This window comes from Eumetopias jubatus, unplaced genomic scaffold, assembly GCF_037043125.1.
Source record: "Eumetopias jubatus isolate StellerSeaLion01/CBP00866 unplaced genomic scaffold, mEumJub1_p1.0 scaffold_9, whole genome shotgun sequence".
Taxonomy (NCBI): Eukaryota; Metazoa; Chordata; class Mammalia; order Carnivora; family Otariidae; genus Eumetopias; species Eumetopias jubatus.
In genome coordinates this window covers 25,167,297-25,191,473 of record NW_028274815.1, presented here as the reverse complement: position 1 = coordinate 25,191,473, position 24,177 = coordinate 25,167,297, and the positions used below count along the sequence as shown (strand labels likewise).

At 40.3% G+C, this 24,177-nt stretch overlaps 1 protein-coding gene across 2 annotated transcripts in view; it reads right to left on the bottom strand.

Moving 5' to 3' along the window:
* The window catches only part of LCLAT1 (lysocardiolipin acyltransferase 1), a 185,776-nt gene extending 163,957 nt beyond the window's left edge, over positions 1 to 21,819 (bottom strand). The window contains exon 1 of one of the 2 annotated variants that reach the window (XM_028099439.2): positions 21,682 to 21,819. Coding sequence is in view for 1 of the 2 variants with exons in the window: in XM_028099438.2 (XP_027955239.1) it covers positions 13,574 to 13,617 (44 nt within the window). In the remaining variant the exon portion in view is untranslated. Of the gene's footprint in view, positions 1 to 13,573; positions 13,665 to 21,681 lie in introns of those variants that run through there. The other variant, XM_028099438.2, reaches the window with a different exon arrangement.
* Positions 21,820 to 24,177: the final 2,358 nt, after the last annotated feature.

Here is a 24,177-nt window from a genome sequence, read left to right as displayed (position 1 = left end):
AAAAAGCAGGAGTCAAAAGGTCACATATTATATGATTCTATTTATATGAAATATCCAGAATTGGCAAATCCACAGAGACCGAAAGCAGACTGTTGGTTGCCAGGGGCTGGGGAAAAAAGAGAAGTACCTGCTTAAAGGTATAGCTTCCTTTTGAGTTGAAGAAGTATTTTGGAACTAGACAGAGGTGGTGGTGGCACAACACTGTGAATGTACTAAATGCCACTATCCTAAAATGGTGAATTTTAGGATATGTGAATTTCACCTCAATTTAAAAAACATCAATAGACAGATACCAAATGTCACAGCCTATCTTTTTTCCAAGTATCCAGAGTGGAGGTCATTTATAAAAACTGATTGGTTTTTTTTTTAAGATTTTATTTATTTATTTGAGAGAGAGAGAGAGAGACCGAGAGGGGTGAGGGGCAGAGGGAGAAGCAGAGTCTCTGCTGAGTAGGGAGCCCGATGAGGGACTCAATCCCGGGACTCCAGATCATGACCTGAGCCAAAGGCGTTGGCTTAACCAACTGAGCCACCCAGGCGCCCTAAAAACTGATTGTTAAGCCATAATGGAAATCTCAATTTTACAGGACACATTTTCCAATTACTATACAATAAAACTAAGAATTAGTAATAAATTCAAAACAAAGAACCCTAATGATTTGGAATTTTTAAACTCTCCTAAGTAATGAAAAAAAATTAAGGATAAACAAAACTTGTAGTTCTCAAACACATATGGTGTGTATCCAAACTACCTGGGGAGCTTGTTTAAAATTCAGTTCTACATACACATGTATATATAGTTTCCTACAGCTGCTATAACAAATTACTTGATAGCTAAAAACACCAGAAATCTATTCTTTCACAGTTCTAGAGGCTAAAAGTCTGAAATCAGTATCAGTAGGCCAAAATCAAGGTGTCAGTGAGGCCACCTCCCTCCAAAGGCTCTAGGGGAGAATCCACCCCTTGCCTCCTCCAGCTTCTGGTGGCTGCCAGAAATCCTTGCCTTGTGGTCCCATCACTCCAGTCTGTCTCCTTGGTCATCACACTGCCTCCTACTCTTCTGCATTTGTGTATAATATGCTTCTGCCTCCCTCTTATAAGGATATTGGGTCACTAGGACCCAACCCAAATAATCCAGAATAACTTCTGCACCTTAAGATCCTCAACTTAATCATATCTGCAAAGACCCTTCTGGGCCATATAAGGTAACATTCACAGGTTCCAGGGATCAGAACTTAGATCTCTTTTTGGAGCCTACCACAGCACATCTCCTTAGAAACATATGCCAAACCTTTTGATCAGGTCTGCCTTCGGCTCAGGTCATGATCCCAGGGTCCTGGGATCGAGTACCGCATCGGGCTCCCTGCTCGGCGGGGAGCCTGCTTCTCCCTCTGCCTCTCTCTCTCTCTCTCTCATGAATAAATAAATAAAATCTTTAAAAAAAAAGGAATTAGATAATCTTATTAGTTTCTAGATTTTAAAATACAATATCACACACAGCCTTCTGACCCTCAGAACTACAAACACTATCTCTGAAATTAATTCAGGAATCTATCACCAGGTGTGCAGGAAACTATTACAGCAGCACCCATTTGTCTATCAAGAATATAAAAGAAGTCTTACATGTCTATTTTATTGTAAATATGAACAAATTATATGCAAATTTTGTACTCTCTCCTGAACAATCTACATGCATGCAGCTGGCATGCATACTCAACAATAAATTGAGTTTTCTCTCACTTCTATGTTGGTAAGGAGGGGTCTTTTTGTTGGCAAGACTTTCTTTATTTCCCCAACACACTTCATAGAGTTGTGTAATAATGAATTACGTTTTTTTAATTAATTTGAAATGAACTACTTTCCAAAAGCAGCAAAATATATTTTTATCTTCTAAATTTTTCCAGATACATGATTTCAAGGCCTACTAGCCCATGAAATCTCCTCCAGAATCAAGTAGTTTTCATTTCACAAAATCAAAATAAACCCCAGATGAATTAAAGAGTTATATGTAAAATATGAAAGCATTAAGAATTAGATCGAGCCCCGCATCAGGCTCCCTGCTACGTGGGAAGCCTGCTTCTCCCTCTGACCCTCCCCCTGCTTGTGTTCCCTCTCTCGCTGTCTCTCTCTCTCTCTGTCAATTAAATAAATAAATAAAATCTTTAAAAAAAAAATTAGAAAATATAATAGGATAAAATGAGCAAAGAATCAGTCACATATGAAAAGAAAAGAAAAAGAAAAAGAAATCAAATCAAAGCAATGTGATGCCCCATTTCCCACTACCACCTCTTCAGGTAGGACAGTGATAATACCAAGCAAAAGTGAAGGCATAGAGACACAGGGATCCTTAAAACATACTATTACCAAGAGTAAAACTGACAGAGCCCTTTTGAAAAGGCAAATACATTTTTACCCAATAATTCCATTTCTAATACTCTATCCTACATAAGTACTCATAAAAGTAAAAATACATATGAAAATATTCACTGAAGCACCATTTGTGGGTGAAAAGTCGAAAGAGTATAACTGTCCATCAATGGAGAAATGCCTACCTGAGGGTCTAGGCCTACAATGGAATATAGGCAGCCACTGAAAAGAATGATGTACACCAATCTAAGCTGTCATTTAGAAAGCTAGCCATTTTCACATTAAGTGAAAAAAGTTATTATTCTGGTTTTATTTAAAGAAAAAAAACAAAACTAATAAGATACATAATATGTTTACATATTAATAGAAGCTGTATTTTCAAAAAAATCTTATGACATGGGAAAATCCTCATAACATTAAGTGTAGACTACAAAATTGTATAAGCAACTACATAAGCAAAAGTAGTACAAAAGGATTTTGAGCTGTATTTTATACATTTCTTGTTTTCTAAAATGCATAAATATTACTTACAAAATTGAAACAATCAATTAACATTTTTCTATTTTAAATGGGGACCCAGATGACCAATAAATCATTAACTGGTCAGGAACCAACAGAACCAATTCAAACTCTACAGAATATAGGAAATTGAATGGAAAACGATGTAGTAAGTTCATGTACAAAGACACCTTTTAAAAACATAGTCACCCAAGCTTACCCAACATAAAGAATGCTATTTCCTTCGGACTGGTTATTTTTAATATATTTATTCTGGGGCGCCTGGGTGGCTCAGATGGTTAAGCGTCTGCCTTCGGCTCCAGGTCATGATCCCAGGGTCCTGGGATCGAGTCCCGCATCGGGCTCCCTGCTCCTTGGGAGCCTGCTTCTCCCTCTGCTTCTCTCTCTCTATGTCTCTCATGAATAAGTAAATAAAATCTTTTAAAAGAAAAAAAGAAATATATTTATTCTGATGTTGCACTACTAAATATACTTTCAAACTTGTATAGTCTGATATATCCTTGGTCAGCTCAGGTAACAGATAAAAAGGTAATTCTCAATTGTATTTACAACTTATTTTTAAGTAAAATTGGTATTAACCAACATGATCACCTGTCCTGATCACCTAGGTTGGCCTGAGGATGGTTAATTTCAAACAACTCTAGCTTCAAAGAACAAAGTTTTAGCACAAGTTCAGTTAGTTAAATCAATATGCTGAAGCTTTTGAAGACATATTTGAGACAGGTAGCAGATCCTGGCTTCAGAAAACGTTCCTCTCCAGATAAACTGACGTCTTCACTGCCATCAACACCACCTTTCAGTATATGTCCATCAACCTCCTCCATTCTTTTTTTACTCATAGGCTTCCTGCCTAGAAGGATACTCTTCCCCAGCCAATTATCAAAATCCTACCATCTCTTCAAGACCATACTCAAAATACATTTATAAACTGCTCTTTTGAATTCCAGAAGCATTTCATTATCTGTACTGCTCATTTGGTCATCATGTGCTATTTTTATACTGACATTCTTTTAATATATTCTGACTTCTGTATTACAGTTTATAAGGAACTGGAAGATATATCCTCTATTTCCAATGCAGTTCACTGGAGATACACACTGAGTGGCCAATCCAAGGAACACAAGACATGTTTGTTTTCTTTTGTTCTCTATAAAGACTGGGACAGTATTATTAGTTTGGAACTGATGAACTGTAGTGAATCTTGAACAGCTAGCTGCCTAAGGAGTGTGGGTTTCATCCTACCATAATGAAGAATTTCAAGTGCCTGAGCTCAAAAGTGATGTAGAAAAAGCAGTCCTCAGTCCACAGCTGCCAGACAGGAGAGATGGTTAAGGTTCCAACCCTCCAATTAAGAGGGGGCTCAGCATAAAGGGTTAAATATGGACTTTACAATCAGAAAGCACTGGGTTTCTTACTTCCAGCTCTGACTCTGGGCAAGTTATATGACTTTTTTTAAAACTTCACTTTATAAAACAAGGATGATAAAACCAGAACCCACCTAGCTATAGTGAGTATTACATAAAGTAACACATGTCACAATGCCTGACAAAGAATAAACACTGCATTCTGACACCAATTCTCTTGACATCAACTGGGTGTCCTACAGTTTAATTTAATTCTGGCATACTACCTGGAGTTAGCATCAGATCCCATAAGTTAAAGGGCAAGATACCCAACAAGACTGCCCTTGCATCACACGTCCCCAAGCTATCATAACTTCTGTCTAACCTGGCTACAGATTCAAGGGTTCCCACAACCCTCCTTCAAGTGCAATAATTTGCTAGAATGACTCATAGAACTTGTTGAAAACACTATACTTAAACAATTACAGTTTTATTATAAAGAGTACAATGCAGGAACAGCCAGGTAGAAGACTATGCACGATCTAGGGCAAGATCTAGGGGAAGAGAATGGAGGGATTCAGAACTTCCATGCCCTCTCCTGGAGAAATTCAGGTGTCATCCTTCCAGCACATCCATGTGTTCCCCAGCCTGGAAACTTCAGTGGTCCCAGTGTTTATATAAGGGGTTTCATTATGCAGGCATGGTTGATTAAATCATTTATGCGAGACTGAATGCAATCTCCAGTCCCTCTCCCCACCCCAGAGAGACCAAGAGGTGGTAAAGTTCCAACCCTCTAATTCAGAGCTAAGTCTTTCCCAGATCCTCCCCTGAAACTACCTTAAGGGCCCATCCTGAGTCACCTGATTAGCATAAAGTCAGGTAAGGTTAAAGGGGGCCCATTATGAATAACAAAAGATACTCCTGGTAACTCAGGAAATTCCAAGGGTTATTGAAACTCTACGTCTGGAACCAGGGACAAGAACCAAACACAGTCTTTATTATATCACATGCACAATAAACGGAAGCTCTTATTTTAGAAACCTAGTAGTAGGCTATTAAAATAATGCAAGGATAAAGACGGGGTGGGGGGGACACATCAAAAGCATTACAAAAAGAAGCAATAGAAAAAAGGGGGGGTGGGGCTGGGGTCAAATTGAGTATAATGATTCAAGCCTGGACGACCAAATAGACAGGAACAGATCCAGCAGGGAACTGAGAGTGGGACTGAGGATGAATTTAGTGTTAGCCAAGGTGAGACTGAAGGCAACAACCAGTGATTTCGAATGGACACAGACAGATGAACGTGTGCCTAGAGACAGAGGAAAACACAGTCAAATCAGTTTTCAGAGTTACCCACACAGAGAAGAAGCCCCACTCACCCCCCCAAAGGAAGCCCTCACTACTCAAGGGAGGATACCTGCTAGTGGTGTCACATAACCATCTACAGGAGTCAAAAGCAAGTTACTGCACTCAGCAGAAAAGGTAAGGGCTGAACTCTAGAACATATTCCATTTAATATTTTGGACTCAAAAATGGTACTTCATTTCTAACATAAAGATTCAAAAAGAATCACATGACCAAATACCAAACAGAAATGCTGGTCTTGTTCTTTGACAGAAGAGGACCATTTTATTACCTATCAACCGGAAACTTATCATGCATCTCACAGAAGGGTTTATTTTTTCAAAGAAAAGTTTATGGCACAACCATAGTACATTTCGACAACACAACATAAACAGAACAACTATAATCAGTTCAGAAAAGCTTCCTGTTCAGATACATGAAGCAGGATAAACACGGACACCATTACACAGACTTACTCAAAGCTTTTACAGTCCAGCTTTTAGAAAGTACATTTAATACCTGGAAACTGCCATGTTAATGGCCCATAGTTCAAAGGATCACAATTTATTCTTCCCCACAATGTACATATTGTAGAGGATGCTTTTAGACAACAAGCTTGAGCAACGGAAACTTGAACAAGGCAAAAGGGCCCACAGTGACCCCCTGGCTCAATACAGATGGGCCCATCATGGACCCACCTCAGAATATCCACAATATTCTAACTAACCGAGGGCTACTTACAACCAGATGGTTACCAAAAAAGGGAAATTTCCATTAAGTCCCCATACCTCCTCATCTTCCCTGGTTGGAAACAGCCCCCAGCCACCACCTAGTGGCAAGACAGCCTCTCTGCTGTCCTGCCCGCTGCTCCCTCAGGGTGTATTCAGTAAACTTCTATCTCCTTCGTTCTGTCTTGGGTGAATCCTTTCATTGCCAGTGCCACCAGCCCCCACCCAATCATTGCCCGACATTTGGGGGCCCCCATCGGATCCTGACAGACACCATACATCTCATCCTCTTGTTGCCAGCATCCCAGAAGAGAGTCCCAACTGACTTTCTGCCAGTGAGGGTGACAAATGGGCGAATAAAGGGAGAGCAGAGTTTGGGATCAGCATACGGGGGCTAGTCGGATGGTTCATGGTATCAAAAGGCTAAAATGGCCCTATGGAAGGGAGATATTCCAGTACTGATGAGATTAATGAACAGGCGTATTGACTCAGGAATCCGGGAGGACCGTGCTGGGTACAGTGCTAAGTAAGGATGGGAATGCCAGAAGAGTGCAGTAAGAGCCCAATGTGTCCCATGTCCCCAAGCTCCAGACAGAAAGGGAGGCAGCAATGTTACAATCCTCCAGGTTCTTGGAGCTTTGGTTTTTCCTAGATAGCAACACCCCCAGCCAGAATATGGACAGTGAGGGCAAAATCTAAGCCTAGATCCCAACCTCCAGAAGGAATGGGGTAAGGGGCAGCTCCCCTCCCCATACTCCACAACATTGGGTATATTCAAGTTCCAAAGATAGCTAGATCTTCCTAAATAAAGAAAGCAGGCATGACACAGTCTCCCCACTTCTTGGACTCTGAGTCTAAAGCCAAACTACAAGGACCATCTTATTTTGCATACAACTTTAAATTATGTTTGCATTAGGCAGACTGTTACTTTTGTTTATAGTAGTACTTAATTCCATTATAATATGTAAACCAATTATAACTATAGTTATCTACCTATGTATAAACTCCTTGTTCACAAGATAGGCATTTTGCATTGAGGCTTCTTTTCATTATCCTAAGCTAAAAAGTAGCTGAGGATGCCCTTGGCTTGAACTATCCCCCAACTTGCTCCAGTTACATAACCTACAGAAAACCAAGGTCTTCCCCCAAACCACTGCTAATTTCTAAGGAGCTTAAATTCTCTCAGTCTCTGAATATCCCCTCTTTTAACTCAACCAACTCACGAAGTCTACCCTGTTCCCACCACCTGAACCCCCAAAACCCAAAAAATTCTCAAGTAAAACATTTGTAAATACTGAGGATCAGAGGGAACAGTCAATTTAAATAAGAGATACCCTTGAGCCATCTTTCCAGCTCTTCTTCAAACATCTGGTGTCCCTATTCACCCAAAAATTACCTTTGAAACTCCAAATAGTTATCCCTAGGTTAAGCAAAATTCAGCCCTTCCCAGCTCTAGTCCCAGGCGAGCATGCCCACATCCATCATGGTGTTGAGCTCTAAATTTAGCCTTCCATCTATCGGGATCCATCCTCCACATTTTTTTAAAGCAAAAGGATAATATTTCTGTTACCTTGTTAAGCCACATTTCCAGCCCTAATGCTTCTTCCTAGTACAAAGGAGGGCAGAACAGAGTCTCCTCAATCAATGTTTACTGAATTGAATTACCAGGCCACGGTTCTAATTGCTCCCCAGATCAAACTGTACATTTCCCTTTCTCAGAGCAGCAAGGTCACTTGCATGTTAAAAGTATCCTCACTTCCAAAAGCAACTATTTCCAGTTGCTTTGTTGCGTTCTTTCCAATTATTGCCAGTGAAATCTATGACCTAACAACCAAGTAAAAAGTCCCCTCATTTTTTGTTACAAATTAAGAAATTAAGTCTCAGGGGCGCCCGGGTGGCACAGTCAGGCATCCAACGCTTGGGTTTCAGCTCAGGTCATGATCTGGGGGCCCTGGGATCGAGCCCTATGTTGGGCTCTGTGCTAGGTGCGGGGTCTGTTTGGGATTCTTTCTCCCTCCCTCTCCCTCCCTCACTGCTTCCCCTCCCTCTCTCTCTCTCAAGTAAATAAATAAAACAGTTTTTTTAAAAAAGAAATTAAGTCCCAAGGAAGTAAAACTAGTTGTCCACAGCCTTCTAATAACAAAAAGCAGAGTTCTGAAGATGGGGGAGGTACTGCGAGAAGTGTGTTACTTGCAACATCTCTTTTAACCCTCACACCTCCCAACCACCATAGCAAAAAAAACAGCACCATGACCCCTCTTTACAGTGGGTAGACAGGTTAAAAAATAAAATCCCCTGCTCCGAGTCACCATGACAGTAAGTGCTACCATGAGATTCAAGCCCAACAGGCTAAACTCAGAGTTCAAGCTGTTAATGGATAATTTAAACAAACAAAAACATAACACTGTATCTTCCCTACAAATATAAAATGAACACCTATGATTTTATTTAACTCATTAAGAACAAATAAGATGTTTCATTTGGTTCAAAAGCAACTCCAAAGAGCACAAATATATAGGCAATCAGAAATAGTGAAAAAAATTTGCTTCATAGATCCAAAACTGCTTCTTCCAGAAAAGAGGAAGAGAAATCAATTATATCACCAATCAAAAACAGTTAATTTGCATGTCTAAGGACAAGAATAATAACTTGCATTGCTGTCAATTATTCACAATTCTCGAAGTTGTAAAATAAATGAAAAAACAATAAAAGCTATAGACCACGTAGATTAGATCTACGGGAAGAATGCTCTAGATATCACCTAATTTCCAAAGAAGACCCCCAGTAATCCTTTTGGTTACTCAAAGACTTTCGAAGATTTTTCTTACATAGCTCTTAACCACTATGCATAATGCCTATTTCTCCTTTTAGAAGAGAATCCACAGCTTCAAGATCTATTGACAGCCTCTAGAAAAACTGAGGCTTCTCCAGAAAACTAATTTTTCACAAAAATATATTTTTCTCTTTCACATACTCAGCCAGAAGTTTAGATTCACTATGAATTTATATATAAATTTATATATATATACATACACATATTTGTCTATATAAATACAGAAATAATTCACTGGATTGTCAAGCTTCTTAAAACATCTAGAGGGACGCCTGGGTGGCTCAGTTAAGCATCTGCCTTCGGGTCGGGTCGTGATCCCAGGGTCCTGGGACCCAGTCCCAAGTCCTGCTCCCTGCTCAGCAGGGAGTCTGCTTCTCCCTCTCCCACTCCTGCTGCTTCTGCTTGTGTGTGCGCACGCTCTCGTGCTCTCTCTCTCTCTGACAAATAAACAAAAATCTTAAAAAAAAAACAAAAAAGATCTAGAACTATTGGGGGTTTGGTTTTACTGAACAATGACACAAAATTACTCGCTGGAGAAATAAAGACCAAGTTAAACTGTCACTTCCAAATAACTGACCTAAAATTAACTTCTTAAGTACCTTACTGGCCAGTTAATGTATCTTAATTTCCACCGTATATTTTCCTCCATAAAAAAACCAATCCCAGTCCAACTTCTACCTCTGGTAAAATCAATTAGATGTACTACCCCTACTATTCCAGCTAAGTGCAACTAAAAATCCTGGACATCACATAGAAGACAAACAGAAGAAAACTCTGAAGGTGGAGAGAGGAAGGAACACCAGTTGGGGACCCGGAACGCATGGAACAACAGGGTGCTGAGTCCCCTGGGTTTTCCTTTTGCCTCATATGGATGTGGAGATGAAGAAGCCAGTTATCCAGAAATGCCAAAGGGAGTTAGACAAAAAAAGTCTCTGCTCTTTCAAAGGACCAAGAAAAGAGCAGCACAGCAAAACAGAAAATTTTTAGACAATAACTACTGCACTTCAGCCAAAAATCACAGACAAAACTGTGGCCCATCCCAGCATAGGCCAGGTAGGGAGCCTAAACTTTCACTCTCACCAGGCTGTAATGTCGGGCCTCAACACAACTGTCCTTCCCTTACCCAACCCCTGACCCCTGCAGGGATGGTATCAACGGCTGAACTTTCTTCCCTGCCAGGTGGGTTTAAAGACTCCCTTCCCCACCCACACAGTGTCTATGGAGAGTGTCTAGAGAGTGTGGACGTATATTCCCATGACAGTTACAAGGCACTCCTTCCCATCCCCTTGCAGGTGGTATGAGGCAAGGCCTGGTAGAGAGGCAGGACTTTCACCACCCTTCCAGGTAGGAAGGCCATCCCCTCCCAGCAGTGTCGGCAGAGGCCCGTGGAAGGGGAGGGGAGGGGGGAAGAGACAGTTAAGGATGCAGAGAAGTATTCAGGGGAGGCCTAGAAGGGAGCTGAAATGCCCACCTCCGCCAGCAGCAATGAGGAGTCCCACTTTGTGTGTCAATGGACCGATTCCTGGAAAGCATACAATTCACCCAAAATGAAATAGATCATTTGAATAGCCCTGTAACTATTAAGGAAATTGAACTCATAATTAAAAACCTCCAGAAAAAGAAATCTCCTGGCCCAGATTGTTTCATCAGAGAATTATAACAAATTTTTAAAGAGGAATTAACACGATCACCTTCAGAAAACACAAGAATAGGGAATAATTTCCAACTGCATTTACAAAGCTAGTATTACCTTGATACTAAAACCAGAAAAAGTACAAAAAAATGAAACTACAGACCAATACATGAATATAGACACGAAAATCCTTAACAATGTATTAGCAAATAGAATTCAGCAGTATACAAAAAGTTGAATTTAATCAGAGATGCATGGTTAGTTCAATATTCAAGAATCAATCAATGTAATCCACAATACTAACAAACTGAAAAAAAAAATCCACCTTGCCATACTAATCTATACTGAAAAATCAACTGATAAAATTCAATACCTGTTCTTGAGAGAAACTCTCAGAAAAAAAATGGAATAAAGGAGAACTTCCTCAACTGGGTAATGAGCACCTACAAAAAACCTACAGTAAACATTATACACTTAATGATAGAAGACAAACTGCATAATCCCTATTACTGGGAACAAGGCAGGGATATCCACTCTCACCACTCTAATTCACCATAGTACTGGAAGTCCTAGTCAATGCAAGGAAGCAGAAAAAGGAAATAAAGGCCACACATAAGGAAGAAATAAAACTGTCCCTATTTGCAGACGACATGATGGTTTCCACAGAAAATCCCAAGAAAACTACTTTAAAAACCTCCCAGAACTAATAAGTGAGTTCAGCAAAGTTGAAGACACAAGATAAACATTTTTTCTTTTTTTTATTTATTGTTATGTTAATCACACAAGATAAACATTTTAAAAAGCAACTCCATTTCAAGTGAAAAGGCAACCTACCCAAAAACAATTTTTTGTAATTTATCATATATAGATAGATAGATAGATAGATAGATAAATAGATAGATAGATAGATATGGGGCTTGGATCTAGAATATATAAAGAACTTCTACTACTCAGTAGTGAAAAGGCAAATCCAATTTTAAAAATGGGAAAAGGATCTGAACAGACATTTCTCCAAGGAAAATATACAAAATGACTAATAAGCACACGAAAAGATAACCATTTGCCATCAGGCACATGCAAATCAAAACCACAATGAGCTATCACCTCACACCCACTAGGATGTTATAACTTCCCTAGAATGTCCCTATAATCAAAAAGACAGATAATAATAAGTGTTGGTGAGGCTGTAGAGAAATGGGAACACTCTCATACTGCTGATGGGACTGTAAAATGGTACAGCCCGGAAAAGAGTCTAGCAGATCCTCAAAAGAATAAAATAAGATGAAAATAGAGAAGGAGGCAAACGCTAAGAGACTCTTAACTATAGGGAACAAACCCAGGGTTGCAGGAGGGTGGGTGGGAGAAATGGGGTAACTGGGTTATCGGCATTAAGGAGGGCACTTGAAGTAATAAGCACTGGGTGTTATATGCAACTGATGAATCACTAAATTCTACCCCTGAAATTAATAATACACTATATGTTAAATAAATTGAAATTAAATAAAAATTTTTTTAAAAAGATTAAACATGTTTACCATATGACCCAGAAATTTAACTCCTAAGTATATAACAAAGAAAAATTAAAACACAGATCTACACAAAAACTTGTACTTGAATGATCATAGCAGCTATTATTCATAACAGCTAAGAAGTATTCATCAACTGATCAATGGATAGATAAAATGGGGCTTATTGGCCTATCCATACAATGGAATACCTCATGATTCAGCCCTAAGGAATGACACACTGATACATGCTACAACATGATGAACCCTGAAAACATGTTGAGTTAAAGAAGCCAATCACAAAAGACCACATACTGTATGATTCCACTTATAAGAAATGTCCAGAATAGGCAAATATATAAAGACAGAAAGTAGATTAGAACCTGTCTAGGGCCAAGGTTGGGGGAAAGGGGAGTGTCACTCCTAATGAACAGAGGGCTTCTTTTTGAGGTGATGGAAATGTTTTTGTTTTTTTTTTAAGATTTTATTTATTCATTTGACAGAGAAAGACACAGCGAGAGAGGGAACACAAGCGGGGGCGGCGGCAGGGACACAGAGAGGCAGGCTTCCTGCGGAGCAGGGAGCCCGACGCGGGGCCCGATCTCACGACCCTGGGATCATGACCCAAGCCAAAGGCAGACGCCCAACGACTGAGCCACCCAGGCGCCCTGAGGTGATGGAAATGTTCTAAAATTAATTGTGGTAATGGTTCTACAACTCAATGAACATATTAAAAATCACTACCAAATCCACGGCTGAATTCTTTGTAGAAAGTGACAAGCTGATTCTAAAATTCATATGGATTTGCTGGGGAACCAAGAATAGTCAACACAAACTTGAAAAAGAAGAACAAAGTAGGAGGACTCATACTTCCTGATTTCAAAACTTAACCACAAAGCAAACTGTAATTAAGACAGTGTGGCACTAGCGTAAGGACAGACATATAGATCAAATCAATAGAATTGGGAGTTCAGAAATAAACTCATTTGTCTACATAACCACGATATGACCCAGCAACCGCACTCCTGAGCATTTATCCCAGTGAAATGAAAACTTAAGTTCACACAAAAACCTGTACTTCAATGTTCTTAACAGCTTTATTTAAACAGCCAAACACTAGAAATCACCCAACATGTCCTTCAAAGGATACATCCACACCAAATACTAAGGATCATAAGGAATACCAAGCAAGAAAAAAGAACAAACTATTGATACCTACAACAACCTGAATGAACCTCTAGAGAAATATGCTAAGTGGAAAAAGAATCCCCAAAGGTTACATACTGTATAATTCCACTTACCTAACATTCTCGCAATGGCAGAATTCTAGAAATGGAGAACACATTAGTGGTTGTCAGAGAAGGGGGTGTGTGGCTATCAAAGGACCACATAAGGAAGGAACCCATATGGGGAAACTGTTCTGGATCTTGGCTGTATCGATGTCAATATTCTGGTTGTAATACTGTACTGGTTTTGCAAGATGTTACCATTGGGGAAAACTGGGTAAAAGGTTCATGGGTTCCTTTTGTACTATTTCTTACAACTTCAAGTAGCTCTACAATTACCTCAAAATAAACAGTTTTAAAAAGAAGGCAGAAGATCTGACCACAGACAGAAGAGGAAAAGGCAATGTGGCCACAGACACAAGGACTGGAGTGATGCGGCCACACGAACTGTGGCCTCCAGAACTGTGAAAATACAAACTGCTGCTGTATTAAGTCACCAAGTTTGTGGTAATTGTTACAGCAGCCACAAGAAACATATAAATACCCATCTCCTAGGTATGTAAAGAATTAACAAATATGTATGGGAAAGACCCTTGAGAAGTGTGAATTGCAATTGCAAAAGGAAACCAGATACAATTTTAGAGTTAATTCAAAATAAGAATATTAACACCCCTACTTTTGAGAGTTAAAGAAATCTGAAATAAAAAGAGAAATAAATATAGCTTTGGGAACAATTATGTCCAATGTAGACTGAGTTCCCTGAAGATTAGCCCACTCAATACACAAGAACTATTTATAACAGTAGTTCTAGGAAAGATTCAATGTTGATTAACTCTGACTTCTAAGGTATTTCTTTTCAGAAGGAAAGAGAAGGTAAACTGAGCTGGTTTCATTACAACCATAAATGATCTAAGGAAAATAAGGTTACTCTAGTACCCCCCAGACTACTCTAGATTATTTCAGTCCTGCTTCTACACTTCTCTTCCGTTCTCACAGAAAACAAAGCAAACATAATTCTCCCTTTAATTTCATCAATTGGCCCTAATTAACAGCCATGCTGAGATTACAAGTTTAAATTTGTAGTTATTCATATTAAAAGTATGTTACTCCAGTAATTCACAAACTCTCCAGTTTGAATACTACATCATAAAATATCATTATGTGTACGTTTATAAAACAAACAATAAAAACCAGTAATACATTTTTACCGAATTTCAGAGTGATATAATGACACATGCAGGAATATTATGAGTGCCAAAACAATCGCAGCACAGAAAAGGAGAAAAGGGCAAAAGGATGTCTCATTTAAAACGCCTACATCATAGGGGCACCTGCGTGGCTCAGTCAAGTGCCTGCCTCTTGATTTCGGCTCAGGTCAAGTCAGGGTCGTAAAACTGAACCCCACATAGGGCTCCTCAATGGGCATGGAGCCCACTGGAGATTCACTCTCTCCCTCTGCCCCTCTCACCCCTTCTTCCCCTCTCTAAAAAAGAAAAAACTCCCACATTATAGAGAGAATCACCCTAAGCAGCTACAGCAAATTATGTTCAACACGGAAACTTTGAGCATAACTTGTAATACAAGGCATAGTCTTATGCAAATAATAATCTCTTACACTTAAAGCCACATAAGTAGAGTGGCTTTAAGGTTTTTAAATTTAAATTTTTTATTTTAAATTTAAATTTAAACCTAAAGTTATTTTAAATTTAAACTGAATTAAAACAGGCATTACAGCAGACTCTGGAACTAGACTGCTCAAGTTCAAACCCATGTTACTTAATCTTTCTGGGCCTCAGTTTCCTCAAAGGTAAAATGAAGATTATAATAGTATTTACCTCATTGGAGAATTAAAGAATTTGCAAACTTAACACACTTGGAACTTAACCCAGTATGTAGTAAGCACTCAACAAATATTAACTGTCACGATTATTATTAATAGCTACTAGAAGAGACTGTCACCATGACTGCCTACGCACCTCATGTTTCAGAGCTGTCATGCTCATCTTTCATCATAGAAAACCTAGAGGTGACAAGAGGTGACAGAATCTCAGTGATCTTTACACAGAAGGCCCTGATTTATCCCCCTCTAGACAGTAAACTCAGGGACAGGAATCATGTCTTATTCAACTCTGTCCCCCTCACCAAGTTCATGGTAAGTGTCCAAAAATGTTTAGGGTAAGTAAATAAAATTTTGGTGTTCAAGCCGCTCCTAGTTACCATCATTTTCCTCTGTAAGCCCACACAGGCAATTTTTTATTTAAAGGTTACACAATAAAAAGAAAACATAATTCTAAGAAAACATCTGTATTAAAACAACAGGACGGCAGAAATAATAAGAGCCACAGACAAAGCTGGCTTCCCCAAGGTACCTAAACATTCCTGTGGGGAAAGAGTTGCTGTCTGAGCCAAAAACACCCTTTTCCCTCCATACTCCGGGTCACACAGAATCCTAGGAATGGCTGCCACCACTCACTTCTCCTCCTCCTCATTCTTTCATTCCTAACTTCTGTCGTCATTTGCTTTGTGACACCTGTAGATAGCAGCTCACCAACACTCAAAATTCCTGCTTCATGCATTCTCCCAAGGGGATTAACTATACACTTAAAACATAAGGTAGAAGTGAGCTCTTATTTGAAATGGAAAACTACGGGTAGCATAAGTCTTCCCTTTACTGTCCCCAGAGCAACAATCTACTTCCTGTGAGGAAGTGAACAATTTCAGTTTTCAGAAACCTCAACTGTGAAAGACTGCTGATAAAGTGGTTAATCACCCCTGGTCAGCTTTCACTGATGGTGCCCCTCAGAGAGCCCTTCCATTTGCCTCTGGGGTTATCACAGTAGGATCCTCGCGTTCCCAATGCCAGATAGAGAGGACTGGGTAAAGGTGCAATGAACACTTTCTGTCAAATCAGTTCACCAAGCCCTTTTGTGAGCTTTACCCCACAGCTACAGGGAACTCAACACGGGCTTTCCCCAGCTCCACTGTTACATCCAAAACCCTGCAGCCAAAGGGATCACAGTAGTCCTCCTAATCCAAGAGCAATTAGCACAGAATAGAAAAAAACCACACAGTGATTTCTCTTAAACAGGGACATTACACAAAGATGAAAAAGAGACTGGGTTAGAATTTCTCCCCCCAAAATGAAACACAATACAAATCAATTTATTTTCATTATGTATCTGATACTAACCAAAATTTAGGCTACACTTGCAACTATGCACCAATTCTCAGGACAAGGAATTAACAAGGAATTGGGACATAACTTTGCAGCCAAACTGTAAAACGGCAATAATATGAGAACCTTGATTTCACATTTGCCTTTTGCAAGACAATTATAACAAAAGAAAAATTCTAGGTTTCATCATTTATTCCTCTGAAGCCTCTCATGCTTTTTTAAATTCTTATAAAGCATCTCCCTTTCATCATCATTCCTGCTGGGTTTCCTCACCAAAAGTTAATTGGCCTAACATTGCCAAATTCTCACTAGCACCCCTTTAAAGTATAACAAAAGTACATAAATATTAGGTGTGCAACTTGAATTTTTACACATACATACACCCAAATAACCACCGCCCAACTCAACATACGGGACATTTCCAACACTCCAGAAGGTTCCCGAACGCACCACCATTCTGACTTCTATCACCAGGAAATAGTTGTACCCTATTTTTGGACTTCACTTAAATGGAATCATGTGGTATGCAATCTTTTGTCTGGCTCATTATGTCTATGAAACCTCTCCATGTGGATATATCAGTATTTCATTCTTTAACCGCTTTTGTAATGTTTCCTTTCATAAATATACCACAATTTACTCATCCATTCTGCTGCTAATGTACCTCAGGTTTTATCTAAATTTTAGCTATTATGAATAAAGGTTATATGAACATTCTTTTACCTTTTTTTTTTTTGGTAGACATATATATCCCTTCCTCTCAGGTATATATCTAGGAATGGAATTGATGGATCACAGGTAAGATGAGACACAGCCACAGTTTTCCAAAATGATTGTACATTCCCACCAACATATACGAGATTCAGTTGTTCCACAATATTGGCATTAACAATCTTTTCAATTTTAGCCATTCTGGAAGGTGTGTAGTAGCAGCTCACTATTTTGATTTCCATTTCTCCATTGGGAGTCTCCATTTGGGACTAATAATGTTGAACACCTTTTTATATGCATACAGACCATTCAGAGATCCTCTAGTAGAAAGTGTCCAGAACTTCTGTACATATTTTAAATTGTCTTTTTCTTACTAATTTTATACAAACATACACACACATATATTCTGGGTAGGAGTCCTTGGTCAGATATATGAATTGCAAATTTCTTCTAGTCTGTATTTTGCCATTCATTTTCTTAATGGTATCTTTAGATGGAGAGACGTTCTCAATTTTAATGAAGACCCCTGACATCAAATTTATCAATCATTGTTACGGTCATTGCTTTCAGAGTCCTTTTTAAGAAATTTACTCTAGTAGTACTAGAGTACTAGTTCTTTGACTTGTGCTTATGGTTTGAACAGTTCTCAACCTTGCTCTGAACATATGAAATCCTGCATCTCTGCAAGGTTTCCAGTTTCACCTTGCAATTTAGAATGCGTTTATTCATGTTATGTTGTCAGATGCTAGACAACTCTGGGGTTCTGAATGTTTGAGTGGAGATCAGTTTTACAACTAGAGAATTCATTTGATTACTTCCATATTATAATGGACTTCTGTACGAGTATGGTAAAAACCTAATGTAAAAATAAATGAAAAAATCCTCTAATACCTGTCATTCTAACATCTTACCCCAACATACATTAGATGATTCTTCCCACTCCTTTTGAGTGGCTTTGCTCCAGTGGAGTCACCTTTTCACTAGACCCTGCTGACTTGTACAATATAATTGAGTTTTCTGGAGTCTATGAAACCAGAAGCCTACAGGAAGGTATAAGCCTGGTTCTATTAAATCTTATTGACCCAATAACCTCAAAGGGTTTACAATTCTCCCAAAACCCAGTAACAAAGAACTTTCTACTCTATCCTTTTCTTAAATTAACAATATCTCCAATCTGCAACCATATTGTTCCCAAAAAACAAAGCAAAAAAACCACCTGATTCTTTACTTGCTTAGCAAGTGTTCCCCTCTCCCACCCTATTATTCTTCACACTTAATCAATCTTCCATTCTCCTTTCAAAATGTGTGTGGTGGACTCTGAACTCTGCTCTGCCAGTGAATGCCCTGGTTCACTCCCTCACCACCTCTTGTTTGGAGTATGGACACTGTCCTTAACTAGTCTCCTTACATTCTTTCACCCTGTCACTAGTCATCTCTCTCCAGAACATAAAGTTGATTGTATTACTGATTTGATTAAGATCTTTCTACAGGTCCCACTGCCCACAAGATAAAGTCAATCTCTCAGCTGAGAATTCACAATCTTTCCTGTGTTCTCTCTCAGCAACTTCTGCAAAACTATGGTCTCATCCCTGGACACCCATACACTCTCACTCGCCCTGACTCTCCACTGTTAACTCCTTTGGCTGGAAGCACTTTCTCCTTTACCCTGCAGTCAGCTCCCTTCCTATCTTGGCTAGGGCCACCCCAACAAAACCAACTGTTCCCTTGTATGTGTTCCCACAGCTCTCTGTACCCACCACAACTGTATCTGAAACCTTCTCAGACTGCACTAGTTAATTATTTATTTGTTTGTCTCATTCATTGGTCTACAAACTTCTGGACCTGGGACTTCTTCCTGGACTTCCTGGAGGATAAGGTCAGGAATTAATCTTTACACACCAAAGACTTGGCAGGGCAATTCCATAAAGGCTCAAAGAAAGAATGAGGGGCGCCTGGGTGGCTCAGTCAGTTAGGTGGCTGCCTTCAGCTTAGGTCATGATCCCAGGAAGCCCCACATCAGGCTCCCTACTCAGCAGGGAGCCTGCTTCTCCCTCTCCCTCTGCCTGCCTCTCTGCCTACTTGTGCTCTCTCTCTTTCTGTCAAATAAATAAATAAAATCTTTTAAAAAAAGGCATTAAAAAAGAAAAGAATGAATGTCCTAGCCACTTTTATTCATATCCTTTTTTTCTATAAAGACAGACTTGAATACTTTCTAAAAATACATCAAAGCCATGAGCCTACCATAAGTTTTCTTTCAAAAGTCACCCAGCAAGTTATTTTTTTGAGAGTTTAATAAAAACTAAAATCTTCCTTAATTATTGATTTGTACGTCCTGTTAGAAGTTAATCAACTCTTTGTTTTGAAATAATTTTTAAAATAAAGGGCATTAAAAGTAAAATGAATATACCACCTAACCAAAGTAACTGTAGTCATCACCATATAAATCACTATTGGATGCCAACGGAATGAAACATGGTTATTACTTACATAATACAACCAAAGGATCACAAACGAAATACTTCATTGAAAAATGTGTTCCTATATATCCCCCTTAACACATAACAAATCTGTATGATATAGGAAAATGGTATGCACGGTGGTTAAGAACACAGTTGTTCGATTTGGTGCCTCAGTTTCCTCATCAATAAAACAAAAGATGAGAAAGTACTCACTTCACCAAGTTGCTAGGTGACTAAATCAGCACACACAACGTCCTTGGCTGAGTAACCGTACAGTAAGAAATGTCAACTGTTATCCCTGTATTTTTCACCTTTGTAAACCCTTTCATATATACTGTCTTGGTTTTCTTCCTCACAGAAGTACAATGAGATTATTTGGACAAGAATTGCTTTGCCCATTTCAGAGATAAGATACTGACAAAGAGGTTATATGATTTCCCTAACATATTTTAAATGGCAGGGTAGAAACTAGAAACGCCACCTACCCCAGCGCCTGGTCATTCTGACCAAATCTCCAGGTAGCAGACTGGAAGAAAGTCTTTTGGGTTCCCCCCCATTGTTTCCTCTTGGTGGTGAGCAGCCAGCCTAAACACCTGGTGAGGGCAGATGAACTAACCCATTTGCTCTGATTAAAAGGTAGGAGATGCCTCACTTTCACAATGCCTGACACACAGTGAGCACTCCAAAGACAGGAACTACTGATGACTGAAATACAAAGTGCTACTGTGCTTTCTCAATGACAGAACAAGGCACTCCACAAAATCAAGCCTGCTATCAAATAAAAAGTCACTTGATATTATGCTTATCCGTCACATCAAAACACAATGTGGCAACAGAAACTTTTTTAAAAAATAACTTTTATAAAATCATTTTCTTTTATTCTCAAAAATCAACAGTTTTGCAAAAAGAACTTTCATTAAGAGACTTTTTGAAAACTAATTATATTTTATGACATATGTTTGCCCAAATAAGCAACATGAATAGACAATATTTCATCTCTGAAAGGCCTTCACCATATTTTTCATTACTTCCCTAGGCTTAAACGGAATCCCAAGCCTCAGCCTTATCTACAGCCACGTGCACACGAATACAATTAACGAGCTTCGAAGGCAGAGACAATATTCCAGGGAACCCATCTGAAGCAAGTTAAGTACAAGGAAGGAAAACGTCTCTAAGGCACTCGAATACCCTTTTGTTCTCTTCAGTGAGCAGGTAGAAGTTAAGATAGACCTATAACGATCAGACTTGATATCAGCTTCTGGCTGGGGCCTACCTTTCCTCTCGTGGCACTGCCACTCTGGCACCTGTGGGCAGGCATCTGGAGCCTGAAGGATACACAGATTAGGGCTCGAGAGCCCAAGTCCAAGTCTCGCACGTGGCGAACACTTTGGGACGTTTTGCACATATGATTTAACAGAAACAGAACTATGTTCGGGGCGAGGCAGCTCCCGAACCCGTCCAGATCTGGAGAAGGAAGGTCTTGATACTAATCTATACCACCCACTGGGCACCTGGCCCGCCAAGCCCCGCAACCGCCTCGCCCTCTCCTCCCTCGCGGAGCCGGCCCGCGCGGCCCCGCAGCCCCCCAACGCTTTCGCCTGCCTCTGGGAATCGCTTCCCCGCGCCTCCCCTAACCTGAGCCAGCGACGCCGCCACCTGCGTCGGGCCTCCAATTCCTGGCCAAGTGACCGTTACCAGGGCCGCAGCCAGGGGAGGCCCGTGGCTCAGGGGGAAGAGTCCGTGGGGCTGTTCCCCCTCCGCCAACTCGGGGATCCCCCGGCCGCCGCCGCCATTTTACCGGCGCTAAACCCCCCACCTGACAGTTCCCGGCCTCCCACCTGTGACCAGCAGAGGACGTCGCGCGTCGCCGTGGGGGTCGCGTGGACGAACTGGAGAATCCGTAGGGGGCACAACCTCCGAGCAAAACCCGCCGCTAATTCATCCCGAAGCGGGAGGCGTCCGGCCCGTCGCCCTAGTAATGCGTCCCGGCAGGCTTCATCCTGATTGGCTGCGAGCGCCGTGACGCGGCGGCGTCCCCGGCTGCGTGGGAAGCCCGGGTCCCTGGCGCCCCGCCCCTGCTCCCCAGCCGGGGGCACCCCGGGCGCCCGTGGTCGAGGGCTCCCTTAAAGGGCCCCGGCTCAGTTCCCCGTCTGGCCTCGTGGGGCCGGGGCGGTGTAGGGGCGAGAAACAATAGCAATAAGAAACCGAGGAGGGCATTGTCCCAGGGAACCTAATCGTCCAGTCGACCCTTAGACTTTCAGAGTGGAAAACAGAAATCTGAGGAATTTAATTTATAAGCCTAATTTATAGCCCGAAGTCCCGAGACAAATCAGTAGTAGAACCAGTTGTAGAACTCAGGTTTCTGATGCGCATACCAAGTTCTCCCTAGCAGGCACAGTATTTCCCCACTCCTAGAGAAAATTCCCCTCCTCTGAGTACCCACATCCCTTACATCACACCCCTTGTGAAAAGTGTTCATTGATGTAGGAAAGACCTTAGGGTTCCAAGCCAACTGCCAAGAAAGAATTCTTGATGTCTTTGGTACAAAAAGGTGATTTTATTAAAACACAGGGACTGGACCTGGGCAGAAAGAGCTACAATGGGGTCATGAGGGGTGGTGACTATATACCTACAAGGTGGGGGGGGGGGGGGTTGTAAGGATAGGGTAAATCTCTAAAGAATTTTGGAAATAAGGTTTCCAGGACTTTGAGGGGACTAGCTATTGTTAGGAAAAGGTCATTTATTACCATCTAGTAAAACCTTAGTCATGAGACCCTTCAGATATATATGGGTGGGCCATATACTTGGGGGATGATTGCCAACAGTGTCTTAGGGGGTTTAGAGAAAAAGGAAATTTCTAAGGACATTTTTATTTTTTTAAAGTAGACTTACAGGATCCTGGAGGAAGGGCTAAGATTTCCTTTTGCCCTTAGCGAAGTATTAATATCGAGGAAGTTGAGTCCCTAGAGGAATATCACTCTGCCTCTTTCAAATACTTGCCAATAGGCTGTAGATAGTATGGAAATTTAACAATTTTTCTTTTGCCTTTGTTTCCCACATTCTTCATCACTTTCTACTGTGGTGTATCTCCCCCCTAACCTACTAGAGTCTAAAGCTCCATAATGGTGGGGACTGTGATTAAACCTCTTTTCATTTCCTACACTGCACCTTCCTTCTATTGGCCTTCAACAAAGATTCATAGAATAAAAAATCTTAAAAATAATAAACATAGCCGTTTGTCACACACATAGCCACTCATAAGTCATTCACGCATGTTTATGTATTTTATTTGTTTACTCAACAAGGCATGGTGGGGGGGTGATTTTTCTTTTTTTAAATAGAAGATTCCTGTCCTCACAAAATTTACAGTGTAATAATAATGGACATCTAGATATGGGATGCATAGCTTCAATACAACTAAATTATCCACCCCCCCCATTTCTTTGTGAATCAAAAGTTCCTGAGCTCCTTTCTTTTTTTTTTATTATGTTATGTTAATCACCATACATTACATCATTAGTTTTTGATGTAGTGTTCCATGATTCATTGTTTGCATATAACACCCAGTGCTCCATTCAGTATGTGCCCTCTTTAATACCCACCACCAGGCTAACCCATCCCCCCACCCCCTCCCCTCTAGAACCCTCAGTTTGTTTCTCAGAATCCATAGTCTCTCATGGTTCATCTCCCCCTCTGATTCCCCCCTTCATTTTTCCCCTCCTGCTATCTTCTTTTTTTTTTTTAACATATAATGTATTATTTGTTTCAGAGGTACAGGTCTGTGATTCAACAGTCTTATACAATTCACAGCGCCTGAACTCCTTTCCTAAATCAGCTTCACAAACTCTCCAATATTGTTCAGAAATATTGAAATATTTAAGATGTGCTAAAATTGCTGCAGAAAATGATGGTAAACAGCAGAGGGAAACACCAATACAAAAGCTAGCTCTGCCAATTATCTCTATAATCTCAGGCCTCATTTTTATCTTTAAAACAAGATTGCTAGAATAAAAGATCTCAATTTTTTTTTTCCCACTCCAACAAGTTTTTAAGTTTCTTGGTGTCAGAGACCAGGGGAAAAACCCTGAACCTAGAGCTGGGTTTTGATAGCAGGGACTATTTAAATAGTTTATCTTTGCATCTCTGTAACTCCTAGAACTGAAGAACAGAATTCTATGTATTTGAATACAGCCCATGTTGCATAAAGATTAACTGACTTGAATGAATCATCTGGGTTTTTGGGGTTTTTTTTTCTCACTATTTCACCTTCTAGCCTTTGGCCTTTCTTGGGGGTGAAGGTGGGACCTAACGGAAAGGATAGAAACTGTGGAATC